The sequence below is a fragment of the Cervus elaphus genome, chromosome 13 (genome assembly GCF_910594005.1).
Source record: "Cervus elaphus chromosome 13, mCerEla1.1, whole genome shotgun sequence".
Taxonomy (NCBI): domain Eukaryota; kingdom Metazoa; phylum Chordata; class Mammalia; order Artiodactyla; family Cervidae; genus Cervus; species Cervus elaphus.
This window is the reverse complement of record NC_057827.1, coordinates 46,433,402-46,449,147: the sequence shown is the minus strand read 5'-3', so window position 1 is coordinate 46,449,147 and position 15,746 is coordinate 46,433,402. Positions and strand designations below refer to the sequence as shown.

The 15,746-nt window shown below is 36.7% G+C and overlaps 1 protein-coding gene across 17 annotated transcripts in view; it reads right to left on the bottom strand.

Moving 5' to 3' along the window:
• Positions 1-15,746, bottom strand: part of NPAS3 (neuronal PAS domain protein 3) — a 930,536-nt gene that overhangs the window by 640,473 nt on the left and 274,317 nt on the right. For 9 of the 17 annotated variants that reach the window (XM_043921657.1, XM_043921658.1, XM_043921659.1 and 6 more), the window contains 2 exons: positions 1,327-1,571; positions 1,168-1,218 (listed from right to left, as the gene is read on the bottom strand). In XM_043921657.1, coding sequence (XP_043777592.1) covers positions 1,168-1,218; positions 1,327-1,571 — 296 coding nt within the window. Of the gene's footprint in view, positions 1-1,167; positions 1,219-1,326; positions 1,572-8,275; positions 8,369-15,746 lie in introns of all 17 variants that reach the window. The other 8 variants (XM_043921662.1, XM_043921664.1, XM_043921663.1 and 5 more) reach the window with 2 other exon arrangements.

Below are 15,746 nucleotides of genomic sequence, written 5' to 3'. Positions count from 1 at the left end.
GCCAAATTTGGTGGCAGCTGCCTGCTTTGCACGTATGGTTTTATTAGAACACAGCCATTCTTTGTTGTTTATGTGTTATCTATGATTGATTTCATTCTACAACGGCAGAGTTGAGTACTCCCCCAAAACTAAAATATTTACTATATAGGGCCTTTACAGAAAATGTATGCCAACCTCTGCCCCACAGAAAAATGACTTGTTACAATTTGCATTCAAATTTTCCTTGTCTAATAAGCATAAGAAACACAATCCCTAAGTAACAATAGCAAAGATGTAAACAGATTCTCACAGGTATCTACATACATATTATTACACCTCTTAGCACAGAATTGTCAAGTCACCGCTGTTGCACTTTCATTTTATTTGAATCCTATGAGACGTTATAGCTTCCTCCAGTATCCTTCCCTACAACAGCAAGAACGCAGGGACTTCACAGGTGGTCATCAAGGTGTAATCACATAGCTAAGAATCTAATTCCTCCCCCAGAGGAGGCTGCCTGCAATTCCATCCCGTGTCCAGTTATTCCATGCTCATCAAGGGCCTAGATACAAAACTAAAGCAGAAAAACCAACAGATCCCATTCCATGCCTTGAGTGATATTGTTAAAGAAAGAAAATCAGTGGCCAACATCACATGTACATCAATAAACACATGCATGCATATTCATATGCTTAAAATCTCATTAATTATTAGATGTTTCAAGAGCATGCAAGAAAATAACCCTCTTAAGTATCAGGGTAAAAAAAACCTAAAGTTTTAATAAATTTTAAGGGTAAGTACATCCAGGATTAGGAGCATAAATACATGTTTATATTTATAAATTGTAGGAACTATGTCTAAAGAGTTGAAACAATACATAGATTGATCACTTTGTTAGTCAATAAAATCATTATTCAAAATGCCTGCTACAACTGTACTCTGCTCCCTGCCTCTCTTTGGTAACTAAAAATCAGAAAATGTTAGTCCTAACCTTTACCAAATATTCTCTTACCCACCCCCTACTTAATAATAATTTGCATGTATTATCATAACATAAGTTAAACCCAAGAAACATTTTAATGTAAGTCATTTCAATCTCATTTCCCTGAAACCTTATTTAAAGTGATAGAATATTCAAGCTAACAGACTTTTTGAAAATAAAATAGAAATAGAAGAGGTTTATTTCACCTTCACATGGTGTCTTTCTCATGCAGAGTTCAGATTTCCACATTTGTATCCCTTTAAAGGATTTGATATGCAGGAAAAGAAGAGAGGATGATGGTAAACGTTTCATCTCAGAGACACCAACAGACTGCATTCCAGGATCAACAGGGGCTGAAACCTTACCTTTTACTGACGTGTTAGGTGGAGGGCCTTCCATTCGCAAGTTCCATGGAGGGTCCCCCTGGTTAGCAAAGTCCCTCATTTTCAGGTAGCTGATTGTAAGTCGAATGATGGAAGCCTTGTCAAGCTGGCTAGTGATGGCTGCAGGAAGAGGCAACAACTTGGCCAATTCATAGAACTCAAAGTTTTCTTTTCCCCGGCGGGAACGGGCAGCATCCCGGGACTTCTCCTTTCTCAATGCTTGTAAACTGGAATCAAAGAAGTGAAAAAGTGCTGTTTAGAACGTGTGATTCTGTCAATCAGACGAACACTGCTTTTCTTTTTACTTCATCCGCGTCCCCCCTCCCCGCAACCAGCAAAAGTCTACCAAAATTTTCTTCAAAATTCCAGGGCCACAGTAAGAGGAGTTCCAGAGAAAGACCACTAAAACCATAAATTCTACCTCTGGGCTTATATGCCATAAACTCATGTGCAATGAGTAAAAATAATTTACTTGCTAAGTTTTTCACTCCAATTACCCATGCACTGAGATACAGTCATTGTTTTTGAGACATAAGATTTACAGGTGATGCTGGCTATTATCAGCTATGAGCAATTTAAAACACTGTGATTATAATGCGTGTGTGAGTGTATGCTCAGTTGTGTCCGATTCTTTGTGACCCTACAGACTGTGTTCTACCAGGCTCCTCTATCCATGGGATTCTCCAGGCAAGAATACTGGAGTGGGTTGTCATTTCCTCCTCCAGAGGATCTTCCTTATCCAGGGATAGAACCACATCTCCTATATCTCCTGAATTGGCAGGCAGATTCTCTACCACTGAGCCACCTGGGAAGCCCATTTATAGATCTATTTTTAAGCTAATGGCTTTGTTTATTCAACTATTATCACTATGGGATCTTAAACCCTCAAAAGTGTAGCTGCTCATTCGTGTCCAACTCTTTATGACCCCATAGACTGCAGTCCTGCCAGACTCCTCTGTCCATGGGATTCTCCAGGCAAGAATACTAGAGTGGGTTGCCATTCCCTTCTCCAGGGGATCTTCCCAAACCAGGAATTGAACCGGGTCTCCCTCATTGCAGGCAGATTCTTTACCATCTGAGCCACCGGGGAAGACTAAATCCTCAAAAGGACACATTTTAAAATATTATTTCTATTACCATCTCGAGGAACAAAGGCTAAACAAAAACACAGTTCACAGAATTAACAAATGAAATGCTGATGTGCTTCCAGCCCTCAATAAGAATCATAACCTTCAGTCAGATAAAGAAAACCTCTCATTGAAAATGATGATTTCAATGGAACTTTATAAATGCACTGGTAATTGGCTGATAAAAGAATACTTTAATTCTTTATTAAGAAGAATACATTCATAGACAGATAGATTCTCTAAGATATTAGAGAATAAAATATATCACCCAGAAAAGTCAAACTTTAAAATAATATAAATTTAATGTTGAAAGATAAAGCCCCGTATGGGTTATTAAAATTTATAAACATTATAGACATATTACTTCACAGAAGAGGCAACAGGTGGGATCCAGCATTTTCCTTTAACTATTTATGTACATTTCTGTTTGAAGTTTGCTTGCATTGCTGAGGGCAGAATCTGGCACAACTGAAGTTATATGTGAGCATCTGACAGGAGAAATCCACCTACTCTGAATTGCTCTGTTGTGTGTCTGATGAAAAATAAAATTCAAAATCAGACTGTGATGATAAATAATTGGGCAATATTTACAGTATCAAGGTATTATTAATATCATATGTAAGTATCCATTTTATTGGGCTTTGAAAGCATTTAAAATCTTTGAATCTAGCATCCTGGTTTCCCCACTATAAAATATCAAGAGGAGCAAGACCAGAGGAACAGGTTAAAATGAATCCAGTAGTATGGCTTCAACCTCTTAATATGAGCAATAACATTCCATATTACCTTAGACCATATCTGATATTGTTCATAGTGGAAAACTGTTTTCACTGCAGACACTGCAAGTGTTTTACTGAGTATCTATGTAATTTAAATAACTCCATGATGTTTGGTCAAATACTTGCTAGGCTAATAGCCCAACAGGTTTTATGTTCACTCTATTAATAAAATATTCAACATTAGCTAGCTAATGTATTTCTCAGAACTAGACCAATTAACACTACCATTTTCAGAGTCAAAGCAGTCACAGGTGACAAATCTTTGTCCTGGTATCTCTGGTGATAATCTTCAGTGGAAACATCACTAATTTATAAGGAAAAGCTATGTCATTTTGTTTCCCAAAATGTTAGCTGACCTCCATTCAATTATTCAAATGCTCAATGTGGCTTATTGATAACTAGGTACACAAAAGTAAGAGATGCCTTAAAGTCTGACCAAGTACAAGTAAAATCTGAATCTAGGTCAACATCTCAGGATACAACAATGATTCATAGCCCTCCTTTTACCCCCATATAATAAAAGTAATCTATCTAACACCATTTAAGTCAGTTGTACCCAAAGAACTGTCACTTGAAATGTTTTATCTACCACTTGTAGAGTGCAGTGGTTCAAGTTCAGGGCTTCACTCTTTTTGTGTTCTCATAATCAAATACTACTCCAGAAGGTGGGCTGAGCTTATATATATATATATATATATATATATATATTTTTTTTTTTTTTTTGGGGGGGTCCTATAAGTGAATGTGATGGAGCTCTGGAGCAAGCCTGCTAACTCAAGGGTTTGCAGGGTTAAGGCAGGGAATGTCAATGAGTAAAGAGGCCTGATGTTGACTGTGGAGAACTGGAGGATGACAGCCCAGGCAAAGGAAAGCATATGCAGTTTTAGCCTTGTGTGTGCTGCTTTGGGGGAAGGCTTGCATGTGCTGCCAGATTTCAGCTACTGCTACTTCTAGAAAACAAGAATCTGAATTTTTACATAGTCTTTCCAAGTTTATGTTACGTTTTAAGCTTATGTTAACTAATTGGCATTTTTTGAAAATCTTGCAAGCCAAATTAAACATGCTATTTGGTCAATAATGGAGCAGGGACTCATTTTGCAAATGGGTAATAATTCAGGAGGTCAATTTTGCCAGAACTTTCACATGGATGTTATATGTAATTTTCCTTATATATGTCACTCAGTGGTCACAAATGGATTCATCTGTTATCTAATCAATATTACTAACATTCATAATGGGAATTTCTCTGTTCACCTGAAACCAGTAGAGGATTAAGCAATCATTCTGAAATTGATATTTACTGTATCAATAACTAAGGAAAAAAACTAATCCTAAGGTAGAAAAGCCAAAGATCACAGGGAGTAGCCCAGTGGGCTCCAAGGGTGAAGTAGAGTGGAGATGACTTCTTTTGTCCACTTAGGGGAGGTGGGGTATGTGGACACTAATGTTTTGGGGTGCCTCGCTTAAACACTGCCCTCTGACACTTGACTTTTCTAAAATAGCATTTACTTTATGTGCTCCCATATATTATCTTATCAGGTTTTCTTCTCTATCACTCCCCCTTTAAAAAAAAAAAATCTCTTCATAGACACTGTGTTACCCTACTGGAGTAATCTTCCTGGCCATAATCTTAACAAAGAAAGTTTTCCATGACTCCCCAACACATCACTATGCAGACACTACAGTACAGAAGATTTCCAGAATGAGGGCATTGTGTCTATAATAAGTAGTAATTGATTTTGAGGGCAACAGCAATAAAATACAGTCAAAGGATTATAAAGGTTGTGGAGACACTGATACAATAGATGAAGCTAAAGACCTTAAGACAATGACAGATTGTGGATTAATCTTTTGCCTGCTTTTGTGAAGTAGAGCCTAGTTAGAAGTAATTCTCAAACTGAATTAAGGACTACATTAAAACCTAACATAAATTTGCATTTGTACATTGTGTTCTAAATCAAAACATTACAGTTGCATTTCTAAATACTAGAGAAAGAATGGATTGACTGTGAGTAAATGTTACTGCCTGATCTCTGCCACCTAAAATATGATTAACTAGTAAGTTATTTCTTGGGCCCAAACTTCCCACTACTTTAATGCTCTTCCACTTAGACTTTGAATAACAGAAAATCCTCCATAAATCAAAATTTTAATTCTATGATGACAACAGTATCATCTTCACTAATAATTACCACCAACAACAAATCAACAACTATTTTCAAAGACACACATACATATCTGAAAATCATATGGAAAATAATGCACATATATGTATATTTTTGAGGGTTTATTAAATGATTTTCAAATTTCCAAAAGGGATCCATCACTCCATCCAAAAGAATAATGATCTAACATATAGAATTTCTTCTTATAAGGGTTATAAAGCTGGATTCTGCCCTTTTTCTACCATTGATGTTGCTAGAATTAACTTATCCTAAAAATATCCTTGGTTAAAGTAATACTATTTAATCTATGTTTTCATTCAACATCTTGAAGCAATTTTTACACATTTATAAAGTTATACCTTTAAGCATATACCTAACAACCAATCAAAAAAGAGTCTACTAAGAATGAAGATTCAGGAGTCAGTATTTGTTAAACATAAAGTTATTTTTTGAATCCTTCATGTATTTTAAGTTCCTTTGGCAAGCTGTATGTTTCATGGAAAGAGTTCCAATGAAGGAATTCTGAGATCCACTTTGGCCACTGTAGACATTATAATTCTAAGTCATTATGTTGAACTTCAATTTTATTATCTCAGACCATGAGGATGACAAACAAGTCAGTCAGTTCAGTTCAGTCGCTCAGTCATGTCCGACTCTTTGCGATCCCATGAATCGCAGCATGCCAGGCCTCCCTGTCCATCACCAACTCCTGGAGTTCACTCAAACTCATGCCCATCGAGTCAGTGATGCCATCCAGCCATCTCATCCTCTGTCGTCCCCTTCTCCTCCTGCCCCGAATCCCTCCCAGCATCAAGGTCTTTTCCAATGAGTCAACTCTTCGCATGAGGTGGCCAAAGTATTGGAGTTTCAGCTTCAGCATCAGTCCTTCCAATGAACACCCAGGACTTATCTCCTTAGTATTTGGCAAATCTTCTGGGACCACTGCAATGGCTTACATGATAATTTCATAGTAACGTATTATACACTATAAAGAAGTGAACGTCCCTTGGACAGTTCTATATTCCAACAATTAAGATAGTTTGTAAACTCTAAATGTGGTAGAATCTACTTTAGAGTTTTACAACAGAGAATTTTAATAAGACTGAAGAATGCCTAAATATAGTCAATCTATACTTAAGCTTTCTTGGAAGCACAGATGTTTGGGGTAGGGGCTCCATGTCCACATCATCACACAGTTACTAGCTGGCAATCTTGGACAGAAGTCTCAGCCTCTTCGGACCTCAGTTTCCTCATCTGGGAAACAGACATTATAGTAGAACATACTTCACAATATTCTTCAGAGGAGTAATTGAGCTAATATATGTCAAGTGCTAAATGCCTTGACATATATTACTTACAACTGCCATGTTGTAAATGTTACATAAACATGGAAAGTGAAAGTGAGATTAGTTGCTCAGTCTGTCCAATTCTATACAGCCCTGTGGACTGTAGCCCGCTGGTTCCTCTGTCCATGGAATTCTCCAGGCAAGAAAACTGGAGTGGGTTGCCATTCCCTTCTCCAAGGGGTCTTTCTGACCCAGGTCACCTGCATTGCCGGGAGATTCTTTACCATCTGAGCCACCAGCAAAGTCACTATAGGCACTGACTGCTATTATAATAACTTTATATCTAGGAAAAAGCCTAACTGTTTTAATCTTAGTACCACATCTGATCATCACCTTATTCCTCCAGAATTCTTTACAATTTTCTTTTAACTAGTAGCATCTTTCCTATCACTTTATTTTTCATTCAGGCTACAGTTTTTATATTTCTAAATACATATGTTTTTAACTGTTTCTCAAACTCCTTTCTTTACTGCCACTTATGACTTTCATTTTTTAGTAAATTTTACTTCCCACATAGTGACAGTAGAAATTAAATCAGAGGGCTGACTTTTGCTTGGTGATAACCCTAAAATTGCCTATCCATTTAAATACCTCCATGTTCTCTCAACTCATGATTCTCACTTTCTTTAAGTTCTGTCTGTTGCCTCTCTCAGCATGTCTTTCACACTAGCAGGAGACAGAGGGTAAGTGCATGAATTCCAAAGCCTGTGCTTAAATCCTGGCTCTATGACTAATTACATAATAATTAACAAACGTGAGCAACTTACTTAGCCTCTTTTGCCTCAGTTTCTCACCTGTGATATGTGATGATAATACTGCTTCATAAGGCTCCTGTTAAAATTAACTGGGGCAGTTAAAAAAATATTTATAGTGGCTCCTAGGACACAGTAATACTGTCTAAGATGTGTTAAATGAGAACCCATGCTCATGTCACACTGACTGTTCTATGCTTTGAGGTCCTTTATAATTTATACTGTGTTCTCACCAATAAGATTTCCATCTACTGGTTCTGACATATCACACTGTGTACTTAGGTGAAATAAAACTACTTGATTGCAGAGATATTGATTTTTCATTATGTTCCTCCTTATGCCTAGGTCTACCTGTCTTTTACTATAGGTATACTCAGTGACTTGTTCAAATAAAAAATGCGTGTCTCATTAATGGAAGATGAAATGTTTATAAATAAGTTATTTCCTATGCTAAGAATAATAGAGGATCATTTTTTAGTTCCCTAAAGTAGAAAAAACTGGCATTCAAAATTGACAAGCAATTTTGTTTATAGAGAAAAATGAACATCCAAACAGTAATTAAGGGAATGGGTGGGTTACTCGGGAAGACTGTGAAAGCTTCTATGGAAGACTTCAAAGTTGCAATGATAATTATTCATCAGAAAGAGAATATGTGTACTCCTAGCAGGAAGAAGATCTTTCAAAGCATCTCCCAAAACATCACAAATTTGAAAGCTCTGTCTGTAAAGCAAAGCTCCAAATCCAGGACCATGGAGAGCTCACCCAGAACATTTGAAGCAGGGAAGAATCTTGGAAGGACAACAGCAGTTTCCAGTTTTGGCCTCCATAGTGGGGGCAAGGCTGAATCGTGAAACTCTACTTGAGCCAGAAATGAGACAGGAAAAAAAAGTTAAAAGAAAGTTTTTGTTGCTTCTTAAAAAAAAACAAACAACAACAACAACAAACAAACAAAAAAACAGGCACTGCCACTATCACAAAACCAATATTATGAAATTGACTTAGCACTTGCGATCTCTCTGAAGCTGTCTCAGAGTTGGATAAAGGTGTCAATTGTTCACTGGGACACTTTTCCATGGTGGAAAAAACAGGTAACTTTGGATGTGATGACTCATTAAAAGAACTAAGTTGTCTCTTGTGCTTTGTCAAATTTAGCTTTGCAAAATTTATTTCTTTGGCTTCCTACTTCACAGAAATGGTGATAGTGATTACAGAAACAATATAGTTGGATATTTACAGAATATAACAGAGCAGAAATAGTATCACAGAGGAACTGTTCCTCCTGTCACAGAGGAACCAACAGAAGAAGTAAGCCACCTTAGTCAAATGTTTCTTATTCAATTACTTCTTCACAGCCGGATATCTGTCAGCTATTTTTAAATAATTTATAATTATATTTATGGAATGATTTCTTATATGGACATTATCAACAGATCCATACTCTCTCTACATAAAAATCCTCTCTCTAAGCCTCAAAGTTAACACCTTCATGTAAACTTTTAGAGTACAATAACTAGTCTTTATAAAAGAACATGGCAGGTTTTGGTCATTAACTCTAGGGGAAAGGAAAAGTAGGGTAAAAACCACTTTAAATTTTATCTTTTTAAAGTACTTCTAAGGAGCCAGACAGGCAGTTTTTTTTTTTTTTTTTTTTTTTTTTTTTTATGGATTTTCCTACTTGTTTTGCTTAGGAGAATCCAGCACTAGACTTCTACTATTTATCAATTAATCTGGCATGCAGCCTCAAAGGAAGAAGGTCGACCTGTATTAAAAATGCAGCCATCAAAAATTCATCAAAGGCTGCAGCATTTTAACTCATGAACCTTTGAACACCTGCATACTTGTCAGATCTCTGGTCATAGTTAACGGTGAAATCTATAGTTACTCCGGTACCTACACCTGCCCTGACATGAGCTGAATGAGGCAGCTTCCCAGGGAAAAAGTACAGTAAAGATTCTATAAGCACTGCTTGTCCTTACTTCATTACTTTCAGTAAAATAGTCCACCACACATTGGCATCACAGAGAGTTCAAAGTCAATCAAATCAGTCCACTGAAAAGAATAAAAATCTTTCAGAAGTATTTTTTTCCCCCATGATTGTAAATACCATGTTTCTTACAAGGTAATATAATTGAGAAATGCATAAACAACTGTTATCTGGTAGGAGTATGTACAACATAACTCCCAACCAGAAATCTTTTAATGCTCTTCAAGAAAGGGTAATAATTTCAGAAACCTTCCTTTAATGTGTGAAGAAAGCAGTATAGTACATACTGGAAGTTAAAACTGGAACCTTCAAGTTCAAGGTAAGAACTCTGCTGCTTAACTAATGCACTGCTCATAGCTGTCATCATTAATTTATGTTAGCCTCTGTAAACATCAAGAGTATAATAGGCCAATTTCACAACTAAATATAGATGCACATTTTGCCCTTATATAAATGGCAGATTGCTGCTGTAGATCATCGCTGCAGCAACACGTCAGTAAAGATGCACTGTTTGATGGTCTGATGCTCACACAATATATAAAACCAGTTGTAATGGTTGTTTGGAAGCAAAGTGTAACATAGCAGCAAAATTTCATTTGTTCCACAAACTCAGGATATATTAAGCTAGGCTGACAAAGACTGTTTGATGTGCTAAATCAGTTTGACCTTCATTCTTGCCTTATTTTTCTCATTTAACAAGTGAAATGACCATTATTTTTCCCCCATGTAAGAAAATATCATGAAATTGATTGCTTAAAAACATTGTCAAAAATGTGTGCAACTGCTAACATGCAATAAAGTATTAAAATCAAGATGCATCTTTAAAATCTTTAAACTATGATCTATGATCTATGCTGATAGAATAATCATGACCTATTTTTGACTTGTGGTAAAATAGATCCAAAGAGTAATTAAAGCCATTCCACTGAATGCTTTCCCTCATCTTCAGAAAATGCCTTGTGTATGTTTGAACTTAATAATTAAATTAATTGGTTTTAGCCAATGAGCATTCTTATTCTTAACACTTTAAGTAAGAGGATTTAATACCAGAATGAGTCATTAGAATAGTAATAAAGAAAGCTGAGAGGTCCGCACAATTCTTTTCAACCAATGTTCACCTTGATTCAAATAACCCTTGAATGAACCACAGCAAGACCCAACTATTCATTGCATGCTTTGGTGTCTGCCAAAAACCTCCTGAATCAAAGTGTTTTGTTCTTCATTTTCCTCCAGAACTTTAAGCTACCAACTGGCAGTTCCATAAAAATGACAAAAAAGCTGCAGTTTTATCAAGTAATTTCTCTCCACCCAATAAACAGCACTTTACCTTGGAGCAACTTGTATATTTCACACCTTAAATTTCTATTTACCAAATCAGCTAATCACTTCACAATTGAACTCAGAACAAAAAAAAAAAAAAATTATCAATTAAAGTGGTTGAAACTCCTGCAAATTATCATTTAGGAATGAAGTAATTGCTTTCATCAGGGCAGAAAAGCCCGCCAGAACAGAAATGTCACTTTAGATTAGTGTTCTCACTCCTGAAGCTATGGATGACACAGCTGATATAAGACTAAATGCCAAGACCAATCAATTGCTTTTGTGGCTCTGCTCTGAGCTGCTGTAAAAGGGGCCATTTTCTAGGATCTACTCTTCATTATAGTAAATGCTATCTCCTTGGTAACATAATTCCATTTCTCATAAATTCTGTCTGAGAGCATTGTCCTAACAATGGATGTTTGTGGAAAAGAATGCTGTTGGTTTAATGCACAGAATTAAGTGTGAATGGCTGTCAAACTGCTATAGTTTACTAGTTCTTAAACATAAATTGAAGTCTTATACATTAGAAAGAATTCTTGGGGAGAAATGAATGTCCTGAACAAGGGTAAGATATTGTATTTGAAGGTTCTGTGCTACTGGTTTAGAATTTTGACTATTCTAGTATTTCTCTGTCCTGTACATGAAATCAGTCAGCTCACACCAGAGGTGGGTGAACACATCACTTATTTTCTCAGCAGTATAGTTTGCAAATGTGAAACCTCAGAAGCAAATACGGACTCATTAGGCAACTGCATGCGATTTGTGAATAGCCACAACTGTGTTAAAAGAAGAGAAAAAAAAAACAAACTGTTCTTTGAGCTGAGCCATTCATTCCTGGAAAGCATCCAGATCTTAATTTGTATTGTTCATCCCCCTGAAGTTACAAGATTCTGGGTTGCAGGCTCCAATTAAAAGGAAATTGAAGAAGCTAATACAGAGAGAAAGCAGCAATACCCTGCACTGCTCTCTTCAGGTCTGAAGTTTAGAAAGAGATTCAGGATCACGGGTCTTTGCCCGACATGGGATAAAGGCCTTTCTCATCCTGGTGAGCACACATGTGTAACTTCCATTAGCAGTAACAGAAGTCGTGAGCATACATTGAGAGGGAAGTCTACTGCTAAATATTTGAAAGGGTCAGCCCATCTCCACTGAAAGGCAAAAAGGAGAAGGAATGGTGGGCACTCTGTGATGGCAGGACATTTTACTAACCATGCAAGGGGATTTCTATCACTCCAAGGGACTACAGTTTCAGTTTTCATATCAATGACAGGAAAGTACATGTGTTGTTTCTGCCTTTTAATATTATTCAGTACCATCAAAAAACAGCGTAAACCTTAACATCATAGTAACATTGAATGAAAGCAAACATCTTTGAACATCTACTAAGTTTCAGGCTCTAAGTATTTTAAACATTATCCTACTTAATACACCATTGTCAATATCAGCAAGGATGGAAAGGGGAAGTAACAGTATCTATGGAAAGCGGATCATCTCCACTATATACATCTGACCCTAAAACACTTATTTTAGCCCCTGTTTTGGGGGGCCACTATATGGGTTTATGCTCTATTTCTAACTTTCTGCCCTCACCCCTCCCCCCCAAACTAGGAATTTTTTTGTCTCAGGGAGAACTTTCCCTGGATCCTAGACTTTTAGTGCTAAAAGAAGGATGGGCCTGGGCAAACCAGAACAGCTGGTCACCCTGGAAATATGATTGTCCCCCATCTCATAAATAAGAAAACCAAAGCACACAGAGAGAAAGTAACTTGCCCAAGATCACTGACAGCTGAAAATGGAATCTGAACCTTGGCAAGATGACTCCATCCTTACGTCCTTCTCACCACTGCACTGCATTGCCTCTATAGGAATGAAGTCATGAGTCCCCTTCTCCTGACTATATGACTATTAAGTCACGGATAAAGTTTTATTTAACTGATAATCACCCATATAATTTCCATCATAATTGTTATAGAAACATTAATTCATTAATAAAATGTCCAATAACCCCCCTATTTTTTTCAGGCCTATAAACATATTCCAATTTGGAGTAGATAAATTTGCTGTTAATTGCTCTAAGTCTTAGTTGCTCTAAAGCAACTAAGTTGCTTTAGAATTCAAATTCAAATGACCTTTTCTAGAGGGAAAATTCACTTTTTCCTTTAATTTTCTCTAAGTGTGATTTCAAACACTTTTGAAAGCACATCCCAGTGGAAGAAAGATTTTGAAAACTTTCAAGCCTGATAGGAGAAACTTGGACAGGAGAAAGCAGGCTTTGACAAGTTTGAAGATTTTGAAGTATGAAAAATGAAAGGTATGGTCATGTGAATACTGCAAACAGCAGACCCATTTACTTGACATCAAAGAACACCTTTATACTATAACTGCCTGCATTTTTAATGAAATACATAAAGTGGTCACCCTTTTTTTAAACACTATAATTGAGAATAATGGTGCCAACAGTCTGAAGAGACAACATACTTTATTCCCTACCTGACTTTATTTTAAAGCATGCATTTTTATTTAACCTTTCATCAAGGGTCCAAAAGAATGGTGGAACTTACCAGAGGTATACATTGTTACAATTTCTAGGGAACACTTTGGCAAATACAGATCCCAAGCTGGCCAAGGATGCAAACAAATACATTCTAAAATAATATTCACTGCCTCTTTTGATGGACTTTAGAAATAAATTATGAAATATTTTCAAGATACTGAATAAAGAGGTTGAAAAAAATATTCAATGACTGGGAAAACATTTTTACAATATTTTAAGTGATAAAAGGAAGATCATAAAGCAGAATGTACAGTGGGTTGAACAATTATAGCAATGTATCTATAACTATATATAGATACAGAGAAAATATATCCAAACCAGGATTGAGTCCCACAAGCCAAAATATTAAGATTGGTAAACATTTCTTGTAGAGGGGGTCAGAAGATGGGAGGTGAGCGTGCAGGAGATAATTTCTGAAATGTCTTTAATGAACATATTTTTAATATAAAAATATTTTTTTTAAAAAACACCATATATGTAATTTTATTGGCTCCAAGTTGAGCCTCAAAACACCTTGATGCTCAAGGTATTTTTCATTTAATGAATGATTTTCCTGATAGTGCTATCAAATGTCATCCTGTCATCACTGCATGTAGTAGTACGACCTGAAAAGTATCTGGAGAAAATGCTTGTCTTGGTCATTCCTCTAAAAGAGAACTGGAAGTGAAAAGGCTGAGAGGGGCCTTTATTCCTTCTCAAGCTACCCCAGTGAGCATCCAACCAAATGACCAGGTCCTTCAGCCACACAGCCTCGGCTCTTGCGTCCTCTGTGGTCCCTCAAAACCCCAAGGCAGTGTGCGCCAGTGTACACTATGCCAGCTGCCTGGCTGGGGATGGAGACGCTATCATTTAATGAATGACTTCTTCCATGTGTCACTTACTCCTTGCCAACCTGAGGGCATCTGTGGATTCTAACCCAGGAGAAAACACAGACAAATAAACACACAAAATACTTCACACACTGAACTTCCTGAAGCAAAATCGCAGATACTGACTCAAGTCTTGGTTAACAAGTTGCCTCAATAAATGGTATCCTAAGAGCTCTACTAAGTTCTAACACAGACCAAATTATCAGGATCATTGTTTTTTCATTGACTGCTGCACCTCCCACGTCTAACTGGTGGTGGCCCTTGGTGGAACAGTGTGTCCATGGCATTAGACTTCATATATGAAGTAGCAGAGATTTTAATGTGCCAGGGATTATCATACGAGATTTAATTTGAGGAGTCATAACACCTCACTGAGGTACTTTATAAAGCAGGAAACACAGAAAACACAGTTTATTTATAAGCATCCATTACTTAGCCAGAAACCAAGTCCTTTCCAAACCCTAAAATCTTTTGAAAAACCTTGATAGACGCTTAGTCCTCTCATTAATATCTGACTTTGAGGAACTACAAGTAAGTTATTCTGAGTCAGGTCTAACAATGTAACAGGATGATAAAGATAGGTACTATTTTGATGTATAAAAGTAATGTTTATAGCATGAAATTAAATAAATAAAAATGAATAGGCATTTTTTTTAATTTCATGAGTTTGCAAGCTGCTCATGGAAAAACAAAAGATTGAATCATGATACAAGTATACATGACATTAAAAAGACCCAGTTGTCTTATTAACTGAAAGTTAGCACTGAATTTACTGATATTGAATAATTACAACTTTAATGGTAACATGAATTCAAAGTGTTGGTGAAACATACTTAAATGTAGGAAGGCACATGATGACTGATTTGTAAGCTGATGTAAAAGGGACTGTTTAATTGAAATGGGGCAATGGAAGCCAGTGATTTGCTCAATTGGCCTTTACTACAAAGCTTCCATAAACAACCTTAGTATCTGAATCTATAAACCACCAAATAATTAGCTTAAAAAATACAAAAGGTAGACCTAGGGTTGAATACTTCCATTCTGACTTGTCATCCCAGTATGGTCCTCAACCAAAACAAATATCCTGTAAACTTTTTACTTACTCACAGGCACTTTACAGGAGCCCCTTCTTAAATTCACCTTCTGTCCTCTCTGTATTTCATTTTGTTTTATTTGGGCTGAGATATTCATCTTAAAGGGTTTTCCCTCAAGGTCTCCTTTTGAGTCATCAGGGACAAAAGACCATTTAAGTCTTCAGTTTCAGTTCCAATAACAGCAGAATTTCCCAACATATTTACAGACAATGGAGTTCAATGAGTCAACAATAGCAATGCAGCAAATGAGTCCTGTTCCCATGGCTATAAACCTGAGTCACCTTTTTTTTTTAAGTTCCCAACCCGGGATTGAACTCATGTTCCCCGCAGTGGGAACACAACACCCTAACCGCTGGACCACCAGGGAGTTCCCAGAGTCGCTTTTCAAACACATACATGCACACGTGCACAC